Source organism: Sorex araneus, chromosome X (assembly GCF_027595985.1).
Source record: "Sorex araneus isolate mSorAra2 chromosome X, mSorAra2.pri, whole genome shotgun sequence".
Lineage (NCBI taxonomy): Eukaryota > Metazoa > Chordata > Mammalia > Eulipotyphla > Soricidae > Sorex > Sorex araneus.
Window position 1 is genome coordinate 355,127,230 of NC_073313.1, and position 19,412 is coordinate 355,146,641.

Below are 19,412 nucleotides of genomic sequence, written 5' to 3' on the forward strand. Positions count from 1 at the left end.
TAACACAGGCTCTAAAAGCACAACATAAGCATCAACAGTTGACAAGATTCTGATCTGAAACTTACCTATGGAAAAAATGACAAGACGTGACAAATATAATCATAACAAATAAAACACAAAACTTATGAAAAAAAATCTATTCTTGGATTTGCTGCATTTCACATTTTTGTGTTCATTTCAAAGTGTCAAAGGCATGTCTTTTATGTGGTAGTGGGAGAGGATTTGAACACAAAATAACAGAAATCAGAAACCGAGTAGTTACTGTGACTAAGAAAATAAAGATGAAAAATGAAGAAAGATGTTAAGCTAAAAGTGGATACTTACATAAGCAGTTCTGCAAAGCAGACCTAAGGACCCCCATAAAAGTTACTGATTTAGTTAAGTATGTCTGAAAAGCAAAGGAACCAACTTTGTGGTAGAAGACTATCTTTAGAAAGAAATCTAGCCCACAAAGACCTTTGTTACATGGATGCTAACTAAGCACTGGGAAAAAACAGCCATAACTTGTATAAAAGGGAAATGGGGGAGTAGGTAAACATAATCACTAGCCTGTATCAATTTACAAGAGGATTATTACTTTTTAAACTGCAAGCTGATTTCAATTTTTCTAAGTACATAAAAGACTGTAGCAACAGTCTTAGTTTTCATTGATTAAAAAGTAAAAAATCTAATTTACTGAATTACTGAATTATCTCTGAAGAGATATTCATACACAACCCCTGATATCTAAAACCCCTTTACAATATACTGTCAATGATCTGAACAAATACCTACAAGGGTGGATGGGGAAGATAACCACCATTTCAATAAACTTGGGTGGAGACCTTTTAATATGCAGATATAAACAAAAGTTCTAGCTCTAAATGTTCCAACTTCAAGTGTACAACACGCCTAAGACACTTTTGTTCTTAAACAACATATTCAAAGGTAAGAAAAATATATGGAACAAATCTGTTAAGAGTCTCTAATTAAAAAACATTCAATTCACATGCCCTGATAAAATGGTTAGGATTTAAAAAAAACCCTAAAATTATTGTACTGAACTAAAATTATCTAAGTTCATTAACTACGTGACTTTTAAAAAGAATGGTGTGCAAAAACTTTTGATAGTGAAATTTCACTAGCATGTATAAATTGACTTTTCAGATGATCTAAAACACACACAAATCAAAAGCACAGACAAGAAAAAACACACCACTGTTATTTCTTAAAAGAAATAGAATAGGGGTCTTTACCTTACTGTACATTAGACCCTCACTTTGAATTTTCACAAAACAGAACTTTTTCAAAAGGCTAATATCTAAAAGCAAAAGCAATTTGGCATGTTTTATCCAACATCAAATATTTTACACATAATATAAACACACACAAACACACTTACATGTATACATACAAATAAAAAGGGTTTTGGTTGTTTTTTTTTACCTAAATGCAAACTGGATGAGGATCCATGTGATGAAAGTGATGGCGGTGGCGTAAGTGAATGTCCTGGAGTTTGGCTTGGCAGAGGCATGCCTATTGGACTTGGAGAGGAGGAAAATCCCAGACTATTGTAAAATGGTTGCCCTATGGGTGCTAGGCTGCTACTAGATCTTTTGTACAAGTCAGAGCTAGTAGATAGAGACTCTCTCCTTGTGGCACTACTACTTGCAGAACTGCCAACTGAAGAAGAAATAAAAAAAACCCTAATTACATACAGTGTTAACTGAATAAAACCTATCCCCAACTCTTGCTGGGAAATAACAGAAGTGATCACAATAATTATTTGTAGAAACATAGGAGAAGATAATTACTGTGATAACTATACATACTAGCGTATTAATCATAAAAGGGTATAAATGCACCCCAAATCAAGTAACAAATACTTAACAGAGCAGTCATATGTTCATTATTTCACACATATTTATCATTGACACATATGATTAATGTGCTTTAATACCCTGGTATGATTTTTAACCCTAGAATTTTAATTATTTTCTTTAGGATATACTAGAGGTAAATTCCAAAGAGGTTAAATTTTGGTAATATCCTAGTCTCTGGAACTGATAAACAGACTAATATACTGCCCTCACCATTCTTACTTGTTTAAAAGCTTCAGTTTTGTATTCAAACCATAGTCCATTAAGTTCATATTGGCCCGAATATCAGTTAATTGTGAACAATAGTACTTTTCACACACACATTCTCCCTATTCATCAAATGAATTGCTATACAAATAAATTAACAAATAAAAAAACCTAAAAACAATAAATTTAGGAACTAGTAGGGTTTTTTTTGTTTTCCTTTTTGTTTTTTTGGGCCACACTGGCAATGCTTAGGACTTACTCCTGGTGGTGCTCATACAGGATGCCGGGCATTGTGCCCAGGTTGGCATGTGCAAGGCAAATACCTTACCCACTGTACTGTAGTTTGGCCACCAAAACTAATAGCTCTTATTACTGTCATCACACCAAACACAGGCTTTGTTTACCCCTCAAGACCTCTACACCTGTGATTTCTAATACTGCCCTGTAAAAACTCCAGTCAAAAGACTGGTCAGCACCCCACCCCACCACAATTCCTCTTGCATTACACATTTCTCACTGCCCTACAAAGTACATCTGCATTTAATCTCAAATTGTAGTATTAACCTACTAGATCTTTTATGTCCCATTAAATTGTTTTTAAAAATAATATATTACCTGTAGCTACGCATGCTCAGAAGAGCAACCCAAGATTTGGCTGTTAATCAACATTCAGATCAACTTATTTACCAGTTGTTAAATTTATGGGGCTATCCAAAACTCCCATTTCTTCCCTCTCACTGTATTTCCTTGTGGTTTTTGGGCCATACCCAGTAAGCTCAGGGCTAACTCCTGGCAGGACTTAGAAGATCACATGGGGTGCTAAGAATGGTACTCAGGTCAACTGCGTGCGAGGCAAGCACCATACCCCCACTGCACTTTCTCTCCAGCCCCTCTTCCCTCTCTCTTATAGCCCATACCGTGAAGCATGCTTGATTACCGACCACACTATCAGACAGGCTTCTTTCCTATTCTAAGCACTGGCTTCTTTTAACAGAGTATCTTTTACATTTAAGGGAAGTTCACATTACATTTCTTAACCTTTCAATGTTTTATATGACAACCTCTATATTCGGACCAATATGGTAATTCTTTAAAAAAAAATTTCAAGTTTCTATCAGGTCTGGATTTTCTAATCACAAGTCAAAAAGTAGGTCACATAGGTTAAAGAGAAAAATTAACACAGGATGGGTGCAAGTTGAGCTTGTAACACAAGATTGGAAATAATTACAATGACTTTGCCCAATTCAAAATTGTGTAAAGAAAAAATACAAAGCTCAAGCAACTACACTAAGCAAAAGTTGATGCTACTCAACCTTTTATGCTAGTCAGTCTGATTTCTGAAAACTTTTATTGATATTTTAAAAAGACATAATATCAAAGTATTAGAAAGCTACATGCATTTTAATAGCAAAGACAAATATAAACACCAATGCAGTAAATAGCTCTTCTTGAGTTTCGAGATACTGTCAATGTGTACATTAACTAAGCTAATTTAAAAGGACACTGTCAAAACTGGTTATTCTAAACCATAGCTCTATTTTAAATGGCTATTTAGTTCAGAAAACAATTTAACTGACAGGATTGCTCTCTGGTGAGAGCAGCAACATTATCATTCCCTAGCAAATAATGAAAGAAACCATAGTTTTGAAACAAGATTATTTCCTCCAAAATGGAAAAACAAGTCAAACACTTAATAATCCATTAACAGTTCTACTTTGAATATAAACTAGCTCATGTTTTTCTGCATGTCTAAATAATCTGCAACAGTAAGACTATGAAATAGAAAGCATACCTCAAATATCTAAGAGACTAGATAGGTAATAGTCGTAATCACTTATCGATTCTAAGATGTTAAATTACAAGCTTTCAAATGGAACATAACTGGTCATATAAAGGACTACTTAGTCACTATATTGCAGTGGCTAAGCTTCTGAGCTGTGTAACAGAGTAGGGTCCTTAATAGTAAAATATTAATTTCATATTATGGGAATGAGAAGAACTGTGTGTACATGTAGTTATATTTTAGATTTCCTATAACTTTGGAATTATCATGACATGAAATGGCAACAGACAGACTTGTAAGACTGCTCTAGGCTTAACTGTCACAAAACTTCCAAGAGGATAGAGATTATATATAGACTACTTTAAGTCAGAAATGGCTATCAGTAATGTCCTCTGAAGCAAAGTAAAAAAAGTATGAAGACCGAAAATAAGAATTAAACAGCAATACATATAAGTAAGGAAGGCATGAAGAGGATCAGTTCTTTGGGAAAGAGGTAGGGTGACCTATGTAAGGAATAAACTGTTCATGCCAACCAGTTTCTGGATATGGCGGTGCGGGTGGGAGGCAATAGTAACAATTAAGAGATAATGGGAATTTGGAAAATTTGGGCAGAAGGGCCTATAAACCTATACCAGACTGTCAGGGAGATATTTTTACTAGAACAGGAAATTATGAGGCTTATCAGAGATCTTGTCTATTTGTCTAGCTTATACAGTCAACAACCTACAGTACCCAATGTCTACAGGTCTTGGGGGGTTCATTTTTAGAAGCTGTTTTCTATTACTCAAAAGTTCTGTACAGTTTTTTCCTAATTTTATGTTGGTTAAGTATGGTATTTCCTTATGTTTCATTAAAACTACAACTCATTCTGCATTTGTGTACCATCATTTTATACCATTCTTCTGGCACAGGGTCAAGGATATGGCTCAGTGGTAGAGCACTTGTCCAAGATGAGTGAAGCCCTAAGTTCAATGCCCCAAACTGCCCCCACCCCCCCCCAAAAAAAGAAAAAGAATCAACGAGTACTACACTACTTTGCCAATTTCCATACCAGGAAAATAAAAAATTGATGTGGTAGGAAAACATGAGGCAAATATCATTAAAGATTTCAGAACAGTTACAGAATGAGAAAATCTCTTGAGGTCCTAAGAAACAACCCAATCCCTCAAGAAGAAAAGATTGTCATCTTTATTAACAGAACTAGGGTAAACTATTTTCCTCCCTAATGTTCCCTTGATTGTCTAGAAATCTTAAGAGAAAGTGTCAATATGGACCCAACACAGATTGTTTTCGCTTCATCTTTCCTCAACTTAAAGGGGCAGGGGGGGAAAAGTTTGAGGGGCCAGAGTGACAGTACCGTGGGTAGGTGCCTTGTACAAGGCAAACTCAGGTTCAATTCCAGGCACCCCATATGGTCAGGAGAGCACCGCCAGGAATGGCCCAAAAACAAAAACAAAAAACTCAGTTCATGTGAGCCTAAGTTTATTCAGTGAAGTTAAACTTGGATTTATGTACTTCACTGCAAAATCACGACAGATTTCATGCCAATTTCCTCCCCCCCCCCCGAAAAGTGGGATACAATCATTATGCAAGGCTTTATTTTTTTATATTGTACTGGTACTGTTTAAAACTGTGCTGGTAAAGCCACACTGTTAAAATGGGGTGTGACAATTATGCAGTGGCAAAGATTATGCACTGAAATATGGTATTATTCAAATGGGTATATGGAAAAAATATCCTTTAATAATACATTTTTAGTGATAATGGCTAAATTATTATTATAAAAGTCATAAACACTAAGTCTTCAGACTTTTACTTATAATTTACCTGTGTATTAGCAAAAATTTTTTAAAAACAATGTACTACTAACACTAAGTAGAATGAACCACCCAATAAACACACAAAGATCATTAGTTTAAACCAGAAATGAGAACAAAATATTTACTTTTTTAAATATTATAATTAAGCCAAGAATAAGGAAGACCATAAAACATTGCTTCAAATACTTTAGAATGTAAGAAGCTACAGTGTTACAATTCTTAAAGCTGAGGTAAATACCTGAGTAGGTAAAAAATAGGGCCTCCTTGAATTAAGTTATTCATTAACAGGTAAAGAATTTGCAGGAGAGTTTCTCTTTCTCTGATATTAAACCAATTGACCAATAAATTACTCCTGTCCTTCCTAGACTACACACTGATGCTTATCTGGATATTAAACACATACACATATATCCATGTCCATTTAGTATACTCATCTTCAAAAGAAACTTACCTGATGAGCCAAATCCACTGAGGGCTGAGCCTATAGCAGCACCCAGCGAGTTACTGCTTCCAAAGCCAAGAGATGTACTTCCAGGCTGGCCAGGTCCGTGGGAAAACAAAGAGCTGCTCTGGGAGCTGTTAGTCAAAGAAGTGCTCCCATAGAATGAATTCGACTGCAGGTTAGTGCTCGGGGGCTGCTGCTGCTGCTGCGGCGGCGGCTGCGTGCCAATTGGCCGGAACAGACCATTTGTGCTGCCCGTAAGGCTATTGGCCGTTCCTCCAGCTGCTGCTGCTGCTGCTGCTGCTGTAAAATGAGTTTCAGATGTTTCTTGAAACTGCCCAGAGTGTTGCTTATTTAAAAGTACCCCAAATAAATCTAGAAAAGTATTATCCCTTGAAAACATCATTTCCACTTACCAGCTTGAGCTGCAGCTGAACTAATGAGAACAGGTGTTGGAGCCATTAATCGAACTGGAGCTCCGAGGCCAGTTCTTGCCCCAGGGCCAACCACTAAGGCACCAGTCTGATCATAATAGGCAGTTGGAGCCAGTACTTGATAACCTAGGTAACATTCAAATAAACATTTGTGAAAAAAAGTTACTACAGAAACTACATTTATTCTCCCTACACGTTTTTGCCAATAAAAATATTGGAACTATAAAATTTCATTACCATAGCAAAAGTAAACACAAGTATTTACACCAAATATATGAAAGCATCACAATATAAAGATCCATTTTTTTAAAAAAAGAAACTATTTTGGAAGGGGGGGTCACACCTGGTAATGCTCAGAAGACCATACGGGATGCAAGGGATCAAATGGGGGTCAGTCATGTGCAAGGCAAACACCCTACCCACTGCACTAATGCTCCAGCCTGTAAAGATCTATTCTGAAGAACTTTAAACAGATGGCACTTACTTTATGAACTGCAAAACAGGAATTTTTTTCCAACATATAAAGTATAGGCTACCAAGGCTAGATATTTGAAAGATAATTACCATTTTGTCAATTCTGAGAGGATTGTAACACTAAGAAAGAGGAGATAATCAAAAACTTGAATGACAAAGTTACCTTAATACATTAAGGTAAAAGACAAATTAAGGTTCTATAGCTGGAGTTACCAAAATAAATAATCCTAAAAAAATTCATTTTATTAGAGCCCTGAGCACAAAATAGCAGACAGTTTGCACTTTTCAAAATATGAGCGCTTTTTCAATGGAAAATCGTATTTGAACATACACAGATCAGAAAATGATTACAGTGACTATTTTGCTGATTCTCTCCCCAAACAGCACAAAACAGGTCCAATCTGAGATACATGGTAAAAAGATTAAATACATACAGTACACTGGCAAGTGACAAGAATTTAAATTTAAATGCCTGACATTGACTTGCAAATACGTACTGTAACCTGATACAGCACACAAATTTTATTGCCTTAAACATGCTAGGAAATGGGGGTCTGAAGGGCACTTGCATTGTAAGTCGCTGACCCAGGTTCAATCCCCAGCATACCAAATACCACCACTCAGCACTGCCAGGTGTGCACCCCCACCTCCCAAATGTGAGGGAAACATCACGTATAATCAATCAGCTGTGGAGAAGAAAAACAATCCCACCTCCCAAATATAAGGGAAACCACGTATAATCAGCTGTGGAGAAGAAAAACAATCTTCACGGGCTGGAGCAATAGCACAGAGGGTAGGGCATTTGCCTTGCACGAGGCTGACCTGGGTTCGACTCCCAGCATCACATATGGTCCCCTGAGCACTGCCAGGGGTAATTCCTGAGTGCAGAGCCAGGCGTGCCCCCTCCCCGCAAAAAATCTTTGCTATTAATATCAGTACTTTCATACACACAAAGGTTATTTTCAGCTTAATACAGTAATTCTGACTGTGCTGCTTTGGTCTAAGAGAGAAAGCAGAACTTTCACACCCGCTCTTTCATGGGATAAATATGATAAATTTGACAAGATTATGAGATGAGATATCCAAGTGGAGAAGTAGGACGAGCAAGTATATAATTTAGAAGAAGGTGCAGCAGACTGGAGTAAAAATCTGGGAGTTGTCACAAAAATGAATAGTAAAGTCACAAAAATGAATACCATCAATGGAAAGTAAAGGAGACTTTTCCTAAAAGCCAGAGTGGTAAGCTAGGGATATTGCTTGCTGCCTTGCATTCTGAACAGGTTCAATTCCTGGCACTGCATATGGTCCCAAGCACTGCCAGGAGTTACCTGCTAAGTATAGTCAGGACTAAGGCTTGAGTACTGCCAGATTTGGCACAACCCTCCCACCCCCCCAAAAATCACACATCAATAAGAATAAAAAACCCCAGGATTATGGAATTCCATAAGCAGATTAAGAAAGTTAAGTTCCCAGGCGTGCTTGCCTTGCCTATGGCTGAGTGGATTAAATCCTCAGCATCCCATATCGTCCCCTGAACACCATCAGGAGTAATTCCTTAGTACAGAGCCAGAAGTAAGCTCTGAGCAGTTTCGTGTGGCTGAATCCCGACTCCCTGCCCCCTGCCCTGACTCCCCAAACAAACCCTCAATCATGTAAGTCAGAATCTTCAGCAGTATATTAAAATCTGTTTTCTATTATACTGTGTAAATATTTAGCTACATTATATTAAATGGTAACTGAAACTGACATTTCATCAATAAGCAATCTAATTATAGAAATACCATGCATATTACTAAAGTAAAATAAAAAGCATCCTTAAAAAGCGAAAAGTTTAGAATGAAGTACAATAATTTATTACCTACTTATGTTTGAATGCAGGTTTATCAAAGGCTGCTTTTATTTACAAAAACCTATGAAAAAAATCTCCCAGGGCCAAAAAGGACAACACTTGCCTTCCAAGTTAAACCCACAGTACCACACCCAAGTACTGCCAGGAGTCACATTTGGGATTGATGGAGGGCTGCAGCTGGTATTGGGCCACACCTGGCAATACTCAGGGGCCATTTCTCAAGCAGTCATTTTTATATTGCTCCATTACAACCTATTTTACATGCAAAAAATACCTTTCATACTCTTCCTAAAAATCATGCTGTAGCAATGAGGAGTTATTTAAAAATTTTGTCTGTATTAGATTTTCATGCACTTATTACTAAAGAGAATGCTGTTATTACGATATAAATATAGTTTAAAATAGTATAACGAGCTAGGTGTGCCCTCCATCCTCCAATAACAAAACCGTCCTTTGGGGTTAGGGAGAGTTTAACTGGCAGAGCACCACCGCTTTGCATTTGGGAGGTCCGAGTTTGATTCCTGTCACTGCGTGATCACCTGAGAACCCACGGGTGCAACCCACTCAAGCAGTCAGGAGTAGTCCCTGAACAAAGCTGGATGGAGCCCCCAAACTGAAAATAAATATAACCGGATTGAACAAGACTGAAAGATGTTCAAAACAGAAAATGTCAGATGCATTCCTCTTGATATTAATGAAATGACTCTTCTTTCAAGGCACGGAGTGACATGTAGGCTTTGTCTAATGAACAAGCTATGACCAACAGATTTTATTTTTTGAAGCTGTGAAACAAAATTCTGGACTACATTCAGCTGCAAAGAAGTTATAACTCATGTCATAAACAGAAAAAAATAGCTGTGCGAACAACTCTATTACTTTGTTAGCTCATAAAAGTTTCATGCAATAACTGATTTCCCCCACTGTCACCCAGTTTTAAATAATTTATTGCAAGTACGTGAGATTTTAAAGACATTTTCTAGTTTATCGACTCTTCAATGTGAGTCTTCATTCAGCACTTTAAATCTACTCAAATTTCTAATATTAATCAACTATATACCTGGCATGCCGGTAGCAAGACCCTGACCAAAAGCCAAAGTTGGATTTGCTGCTGCAAGTGATTCTGCTTGCTGCCCCTGCTGGCCCTGATTGGGAGTAAGAGGGCGCTGACCTGCTCCAGCACGGAGAACCTATAAAAGACAAATGACTTCTTTAGAAATCGACTGATACATCACAAACAACCTTTGGATAGTCTTGAAACAGATTTACATGCAATGAAATGTAGATTTAAGCATAAAATGAATCACTAACTCATGATACCCAGAGCAATCTATTAACATGGAGGTTCTAGAGAGTCTGGGAAGAAGTACTTCTAGCATTTATATTCTAACTTATCAAAGTACTAAAAAAGAATAAAGATACTTATTTTGGAGAAAAGGGTGGAAGCAAAATCTTAGATGAGACCAAATTTAAAATTTAGATTATTTTCTAAGGCTGAGTAATGAAGGGAATAAATTATGATTCTTCAGTCGGTTTTGAGTGTGAAACCTAAGTGGAAAGCTCAAATTAAAGTTCCAGAATGCAGACAACTTTTTTATAATAAAAATTTCAGAGGTTATCACTATATCACTGTCATCCCACTGCTCATCAATTTCCTGGAGTGGGCACCAGTAACACCTCCTTTGTGAGACTTGTTATTAGTTTTTGGCATATTGAATATGCCACGGGTAGCTTGCCAGGCTCTGCTGTGCAGGCGAGACACTCTTAGTATATTTCCAAGAGGGGTGGAGGAATTGAACCCGGGTCGGCCATGTGCAAGGCAAACGCACTACCCACTGTGCTATCACTCCAGCTCTTTGTAAGAATTAGCTCCCCCCCCCAAAAAAAGAGCTCTAAACTACAATAATTACAGTTAAAAATGTATCTGTCAAGATAGGTTAACAGATGGGAGGGAACCTAGGGACATTGGTGGAGGATATGGGCACTGGTGGTGTGATTTAAGTTGAAACATCGAATACCTGAAACTATTGTCAACAACTTTGTAAATCATCAAGCCAAACAAATTTTAAACACTAACAGCTAACACTTGGAACCCTAAAGAAAGCCTTCCACAGGCCCCTCCGGGGCCAGAGTGGCCAGAAAACAAAACAGGATGCCCTCTCATCTCTTCCTCATTCGGAGGTTAAAAAATTTTAAATATCTAAACACAAGATTACAGAACACTCTTTAGGCTAAGGTTTTTTTTTTAATGTCTTATTTTATTTTATTTTTTTGCTTTTTGGGTCACACCCAGCGATGCTCAGGGGTTACTCCTGGCAATGCTTGGGGGACCATATGGGATGCCGGGAATCGAACCCAGGTCGGCCGCGTGCAAGGCAAACGCCCTACCCGCTGTGCTATCGCTCCGGCCCCCTAGGCTAAGTTTTATTACTTGGCTACATGGTACTGATATGGTTATATGGAAAGATATACACTGATACACATTCACAAAGATATGCACTGAATAATTTAGGATAAGAAAAGGATAATTTTAGTTACAACTATGAGGGTATTTCATCTTGTCTATCTACTATGATAGCAGTGTTTTTTTTTTTCCCACCCAGGGCACAGATTTAAAGAGCAATTACTAAATGATACTGCGATGAAATCAAAGCAAAACTTTTAACAGCGTATCAATATAGAATTATTACATGCTATATTGAAGAAAATTAAGAATATTAAAGAAAACTCAGAATAAAACTATTACATTTGAAACATGATGATTTGAAAGTCTGAATTCTGATATTTATCAAAAATGCTTTATTATTTACGTAAATAATTCCATGGAAGTGAATGAAGTTCAAAGAATAACTTTATGACATCTGATTAAGAATAAAGCTAATCTAGGGGGCTGGAGCGATAGCACAGCGGGTAGGGCGTTTGCCAACCCAGGTTCGAATCCCAGCATCCCATATGGTCTTCTGAGCACCGCCATGAGTAATCCCTGTGCGTTGCCAGGTGTGACCCAAAAAGAAAAAAAAAAAGCGAATAAAGCTAATCTACTGTAAAAATACCTTTTTCTGTTTAAATAAAGTATCCAAGCTTCCTCTATCTAATCAGCAGTATATCAAGTTAATATTCTAAATAGTGATGCTTAGGAAAAATGAAATGACAATTATTTTGCTAGGGACATTTTTAGCACACTTTATTAAGTGATTTAAAAACATTTAAATTGCTAAAGATTTACAAACCTTTTCAATACTATACAAAGATGAAAAGTAACAATTTTTTTTATTGATTTAACCAACACTCTCCACCCCCCACTCAGCTTGTGGGGCTTCACCTGGCGATGCTCAAGGGCTGAAGCCCAGACTGATACTCGGGATGGGTCCAGGCAGTGCTCAGGTGCCAGGGATCCGACCAGCGACTCCCACATGCAAAACAAGCACTTCATCCCTCTTGAGCCATTTCCCTAGCTCCACCTGAACCTTTACTGGTGTCAGACAAGTGCTGGCCTAAGCACCTGTATTCCTGGCAGAGTAGTGGTGCTGGGAATCACCAGTGCCACACCAGGTGATACTCAGAGGACTATGTGGTGTTGGGAATCAAATTCAGTGCCTTGCACATGCCACAGGGTGCTCTAGTGCTTGAGTCTCCTTAGTCCCAGTCAAAATTTCTGACTGATGTAACACTAATTAGGCAAAGAGCCTAGCTTGGTACTGATGTATTAATTATGCGAGGTAGAGTGAAAAGACACAAATCCTAACTCATGTTACTCACAGAATTCAGATTCTTAAGGCACTATTGAAGGAAGCCTATACCTGCTGCTGTCCGGGCTGAGCCTGCGCTGCGGCTTGCTGATTGGCTGTGTTGTTTGCAGCAGCTGCAGCTTGTTGCTGAAATAAGTTGGCTGGATACACCCCCCATGGAACACCATAATACTGAGGTGGAACCACTGCTGGACCTAAACCCCACCCAATAAAACAAAAAGAAGAAAAAGTCAGTAAATTTAACAAATAAATGAGGTCAATGACCATTGATCCTGCTTTAGTTCTTAAGACTTAAAAGACATCCTTAGTACCAGTACTCTACCCAATTGACACCTCGTTCTACTCTTAGTTTTTCTGATTCTGAAAATGAGAATGAGGGTGTTTGTTCCTATTTGTGCTGCTAGGGATCAAATCCAGGGGTGCAATACACAAGGGAAGAGTTTTACTACTGGGATTACAAACCCAGCCCAGGTATTGACTACACGTGTAAAGACAAAGTACACAAAAGTGATATAGCCGTGAGTGACAGAAAAGAGGACCAATTAACTGACAGGATACTTAACCAGCTTTCCAACGTTATATGTCAATGTACAATTACTGGCAACTGCATATTCAAAAAACATTTGACACCATAAAAATTTAGAATTTATGATGAACAATTCATCATTGTTCTTTAAAAGATTTCGTTGTTGTTCTTCAAAGCCCATATTCTCCCTTCAAATATCTTACTTGCCTGTCTCTTATGTTTCTTTGCCTGCTATTCCCACTCTAGAGAAGCCGTTTTCTCAAAGACATTTCCCCTCTTTCCTCCACTCACATCTAAGTTAGTTTCAATGAAAACTACCTTGCTTCACAAAAAAGAGAAGATGCTTACTTTGCCAGAACCTCATTTGAAGTGAAAACCCTGAATTAAAAAATATTCTTTATATATATATGGAATAGAATTAGTCACAGTTATCACAAAACAACTAAAAGAAAATCACACAGCAAACAAACATCAGTGGTTTTGTAATTAGGAAAATGAATGCATTAAGAAAGCACTGAAAATTATACGCATACAGGGACAAAGACATAAGAAAGTAAGCTAGAAAATATGAATAAATTATTCTTGCTCAAATCTACTTTAAGAAAATGTTTAATTCATGAAGAATAAATAGCATCAAGTTTAACGAGCTGTTATAACTAAGGCATTGTTATTCCTGACTGACTGATCCTCAAATTCCATACATGATTTAGGGTATCTAATTTGTATGCCTTAAGTTAAGTTTGTTTGTTTTTGAAGAAAATAAAGTCCAGTATAATAAAGCAAATCATTAAAATGAGAAACTTTATTAAAGTTTAAAGGCAAGACACTCTAACATATCTGCAGTGAGCAAGTTAAAACACTGAAAAAGATTATGAACAAAGAATGCACTATCAGGAAAAAAACAAAACAAACACCAGCAGAATCATTTTCTCTCTGTAAGCCCTCACTATTCAACACAGCAGCCAGCAGACAGACACTAACTGAAAAGCAAACAGCCCTAACTGAGGTGTGCTCTAAGTATGTAGGATAACAGAATTTTGAGAACAACATGAAAAAAGGGCAAAATCAGCTAATTTAAAAAATACTGGTAGCATGCTAAAATAGCACTCTGGAAATCAAACATTATGGAAAACTAATTTCATCCATCTTTTACTTTAACAAGTAGTTATTAACAATTCTTAAACTACTGTAATTTAAGAATTAAAATAATTATTGGGTTTACATTTCTATACAACAGTACTTTAGGCTAATTCAGAATTTATCAAGCCTTTATAAAGCCTAAATCCAGATTCGCCTGGAATCCTATACCCTCCAAATTTCTAAGATGTCTAAAGATTTTTATGACTGACTAACACATCTCTGAAAGCCTAAAATAAAAATAAAATAAAATAAAATAAAATTAGATGCAGTCCTGAGCATCAAGTCAGTCTGTAGATTCCTTCAAATGTGACCACACTTCAGGACTAACAACTGTTCTTGCTCCAGTAATCCACATGAACTATGCCTAAAACCTAATTTGTTTCGATCTCTGTAAGTAAGCCAACTGCCCTTCCCCCAAAAAAATACTACGTAAGAGACTAAAGCATTCTGTGAACCTGACCAGCAACCAATTTTACCTAAGTAACTTCAATTTGGGGGAGGAAACAAAATGGCTTTTTTCTTTCAATGAGATAGGATTTTCAGACTGAGTTGTGAGGCCAGAGAAGAGTTAAACGGATAGAGCACGTACTCCACATACTGGAGGGCTCATGTTCCGGTCCTGGCACACAGTATCCCAAGCACCACCAGGAGTGACCTCGAGAAAAGCAGGAAGTAGCCCCTGAGAACATGTGTCCCCAACAAGTGGGGAGGGGGAAACACAACTTTTTTTTTTAAGTATGATCTTGGTCATTTATATTCTAATTAAGTTTCCCATCTTTTTGACTGTTAGTTCACTCACACATTTTATTAACTAAACTTTGCTTTTTAAGACAATCATTTCCTCAAGATTGTAGAGGCAGTTTACCTAGCACTATACTTCAACTGGTAGTCATAGAATCTAACCCTTATTTTGAGAAATAACTTTACACTACATATTTATGGATAACGGGACTGGTCATATGCAGTTAGAAGAAAATAATTATCAGGCTTAAGCTTTCTCCTAAATTAAGTTTCTCTAGACACTTTTGTTTTTCTGAAAGTTTCATTTTTTTTTTTCTGAGGAACTTCAAGTTGCCCAAATAGAAACTAAAATTAACCGAAATCCATACCAAGCAACAAGGATGAACAGTTAAGTTACCTGCTAATGTTGCTGCTGCAGCCAATCCTGCTGCAGTATACGGGTCGGTCCCTGGAGGAGCAGCACTAATAATATATGGATTGGGCACAAATGCAGCTGGAGCAAGGCCTGCTGAGAATACACCAGCTGTTAAAAAGGGGAGAAATAATGAATAAAAATGTAAAGTATAATTTTCCTCATTAGGTAAAAACATTTTAATTCCTTTGAGGGTGGGAAAGTAGAGTGTATATAAACATTCAAAATATTTTGGGGGGGGGCGGGCATAACTCATGATGCTCAGGGCTCACTCTTGCCAGGGTCCTGTCCTGTGTATAATCTCTCTCTCCAGCCTGAGCCTTTAAATTTTTCACTGAAAAGGGCATTAAAGATTCATATACAAAAGAGGTTTATCAACCAGCTGCTTTTAAGATTTTGTGTAAATTAAATGTGATATTAAAGATGAAACTAACTATATAGCACTTGTACATTTAGGCACATGATAAGTATTCAGAACAAGACCTACTATTGCTTAATAGTTACTTTTTAGTCTTTACTAAACCTAGAAGCTATAAAACTGATACTGAAGAAAACATGTATTACAGCCCTCATATCACCTAGTGAAAACACAAGAAGAGTGACAATTACTAAATTTTGGAAGGATGAGGGGAGAAGAAGAGAGTGGGCTTAAATTAATTACTTGATTAGATAAAACTAAAACTACAATCAGAACAAATCGCCATGAAGAACACCCTGGGTCAAAGAAAGCAATTTGAACTTCATCCTGAAAGCAACAATGAAAAAAGCAGATTTCTTTCAATATGTAATGCTCACTTCTGATATTTAGTAGCACTGTAGTCCCACTGTTCATCGATTTGCTCAAGCGGGCACCAGTAAGGTCTCCATTGTGAGACCTGCTGTTGTTTTTGGCATATCAAATACACCACGGGTAGCTTGCCAGACTTTGCTGTGTGGGCGAGATACTCTCGGTAGCTTGCCAGGCTCTCTGAGAGGGGTGGAGGAATCGAACCCAGGTCGGCTGCATGCAAGGCAAACACCCTACCTGCTGTGCTATTGCGCCAGTATTTTTACTAACTACCAGTCCAATCTGGCCCCAAACACCACATTTCCCACTAAAAGAAGTATTTGAAAGAACATGTACCTTATGACTAAGGCCTTCAAAGGCTGGTTCCAAAAACTAAATTTAACTATAATAGTGTGTTTCAAATTTTACTGTGACCCACAATTTGCAATACTTTTTTGAGTTTTGTTCTCTTGTGCTACATCCAGAGGTCCTCAGGCCTAACTCTTGACTCTGTCTGTGCTCAGGGATGATTCCTGGCGAGGCTCAGACAACCATGTGATACAAGGATTTGAACCCAAGTTGGCTGCATGCAAGGCCATTACCCTACTCATTGTAAGGCCATCTCTTGCAATACATTTCACAGTAACATAGAGTCCATACAGATAAAACCACCAACAAAAACTCCATGCAATTTATTAATTTTTTAATCACACCCAGTACAGTTTAGGGGCTACTCCCATTACATTGTCCCTTCAGGGGGACCAGGCAGTGACTGTACTTAAACTCGTGTCTCCACATGCAAACCATTCACTCAAACCTTTAAAATTACTCTCCCTCAACCTTTTTTGGGGGGGTCACACCCGGTGGTGACCAGGACTTAGCTCCTGGCTCTATGCTCCTAGATCACTCAGGATCAGCAGGTTTGGGGGACCATATGGGATGGTGGGGATTGAACCTCGGTGGTCCACATAAACACTCTAGCCGCTGTACCATAGCTCTGAACCCTCAACCTTTAAAAAACTTTTTACTTACAGTGTACTATATTCTGTAGTATAATGGTGTTTAATATGTTTTAAATTAAGACCTGAGTAAGGACTATCCATCACAGGAACAGTGGAAGGGAAGGAAGTTTGGTACCAGTTATCAAAGTGTCTCACACATTGGAACAGGGTTATGTCTCCATGTCATTAAACTGTCGTGTCTATGAAAATTAAATATCTGCCCCATCAATGAACCCCAAACACACATGTGCATAATCTGTATAGTCTGTTTCTCTGTATATATGTATGCCAATCACTTAACTATTTTTAATCACTGGAAGTAATAGTTGCTCAGAAATATAGTTGATCACAGTTGAATACTACTGGGTTTGTCCCCTCCAAATAAATAAAACACTCAGATGATGAAAAATGAATAGTCATAAATTTTTAAAAGGCAAAAATACTGTATGCTATCAATATCAGACAAAAATCTTGAGATTTTTAATATTATTTACATATTTGAAGCAAAAATCCTAGTATTAGCCAACTCAAAAGTTTATTAAAGAACCATATACCATATAATAAATATTTTAATTATAATTCACGCATGATTCATTAGAATATTCAGGGTCAGAGAGATGGCTCAGGATAGAGCACACACTTTACATGCAGAAATCCTGAGGTCAATCATGACAAACATAGTATTGCATGATTCCCCAAGCACTGATATGTAAGACTCTAAGATAAATAAAAAGGAAGAAAAAAAAAAACATATATACTAAACAAGCTTTTGCAGTGCTAGGATATGTGAGGCCAATGCTCTACTAGTAAGCCACATCTCTGACCCTTTCATGGGTATCGAGTAGAGGCAAAATGAAAGAAGCCTTTTACAATAATATCAAAGAAAAAAAAACAACTAAGAACGATCAAGAAAGGAGGCAGAGCAATAGTACAGCAAATAGGGCATTTGCCTTGCAAGCAACCAACAGGGGTTTGATCCCTACCACCTCCTACAGTCCCCAGAGCACCGCCAGGAATGATTCCTGGGTACAGAGTAACTCTTTACCATCGCTGGATGTTAAAGCCCTACCTCCCTTCCCCAAAGACCAAGAAATATGTAAAGAGAAAAACCTTGCAGCCAGAGAGATAGTACAAGTTGAGCATTTGCCTTGCACGCAGCCAACCTGGTTCAGTATTTGGTACCCCACTGGGTTCCTTGAGCCCAGCAGAAATGATCCCCAAACACAGAACTGGGAGTAGGCTTTGAGCAATGCTGGGTGTGCACCCTCCATCAATAATAAAAATAATACTAACAGTAAAAATAACCAATGTCCAGGATAAGATCATAAAAACCGTAGCCTAGTTCACTGAGAAATATAACCACAAATTGATTTTCTAGAAACAGATAAGCAGATCCATAAATTCATTTCAAAAAGCATATAGAAAACTTAAACAGGTTCAAAAAGAAAGCACAACAATGGGTATACAAGTCTGCCAAATATTGATATGAACAATAAAGTCCAAAGAAATAAAAACTCTTCATACTGCAGTATCTCTGGGAAAATTGGCACCAGTACATTTCTAATAATATACTATAATATTTTATACATAATAAAAGAAGACTACAGGGAAGGAGACTGAGGAAAAGAGAGTATAAAAACAGGTACAGAGTACGTGCTACTGTGTTTATCTTTGCATAAAACAAGAAAAAAAATGTAATCTTGGAAGGATTCTTGGAATGACAGACTAAATTGAGAGTATACACAACTTTTCTGAAAATGAATCTAGCCAAAATAAAATAGGTATAGTTAAATGAATCTACATATGTAATGTGATGAAATGATATAAAACTATACATATACACTCACCGACTCATATCTAGTTTTGACATAGTACTAAAATGATGTAAGATTTTTCATTAGCAGTAAGCCGGAAGGATAAACCAGGATAAGTGATGCTTACTCTTGGCCCCAGTGTATAGGCAGAAGGAAAAAAATCAAGTGGTAGTGGCAGTGATAGGGGTAGGTAGGTGTGCAGAGACTGATGAGAAAGAGGATGAAAGGGTTAAGGAGATTCCTTAACATCAGTGGTGCTAAGGTAAATAGGGCTAAATATGCAAAACAGAGTCAACCACACTTAAAATCCTGTGACCCACATTTGAATAACCACACTTACAGGTGCCTGCAAGTGGCAGGCAGGGTAGGGTGGGCGGTATGCAGGAAAGGGTTCCCTG

At 37.5% G+C, this 19,412-nt stretch overlaps 1 protein-coding gene across 16 annotated transcripts in view; it reads right to left on the bottom strand.

Annotated features, from left to right (window-relative positions):
* The window catches only part of PUM2 (pumilio RNA binding family member 2), an 87,538-nt gene that overhangs the window by 28,406 nt on the left and 39,720 nt on the right, over window positions 1-19,412 (bottom strand). For 7 of the 16 annotated variants that reach the window (XM_055120789.1, XM_055120783.1, XM_055120788.1 and 4 more), the window contains 6 exons: window positions 15,419-15,544; window positions 12,666-12,808; window positions 9,926-10,055; window positions 6,528-6,671; window positions 6,121-6,417; window positions 1,426-1,662 (listed from right to left, as the gene is read on the bottom strand). In XM_055120789.1, the coding sequence (XP_054976764.1) occupies window positions 1,426-1,662; window positions 6,121-6,417; window positions 6,528-6,671; window positions 9,926-10,055; window positions 12,666-12,808; window positions 15,419-15,544 (1,077 nt within the window). The remainder of the gene's footprint in view (window positions 1-1,425; window positions 1,663-6,120; window positions 6,418-6,527; window positions 6,672-9,925; window positions 10,056-12,665; window positions 12,809-15,418; window positions 15,545-19,412) is intronic. The other 9 variants (XM_055120791.1, XM_055120785.1, XM_055120792.1 and 6 more) reach the window with 4 other exon arrangements.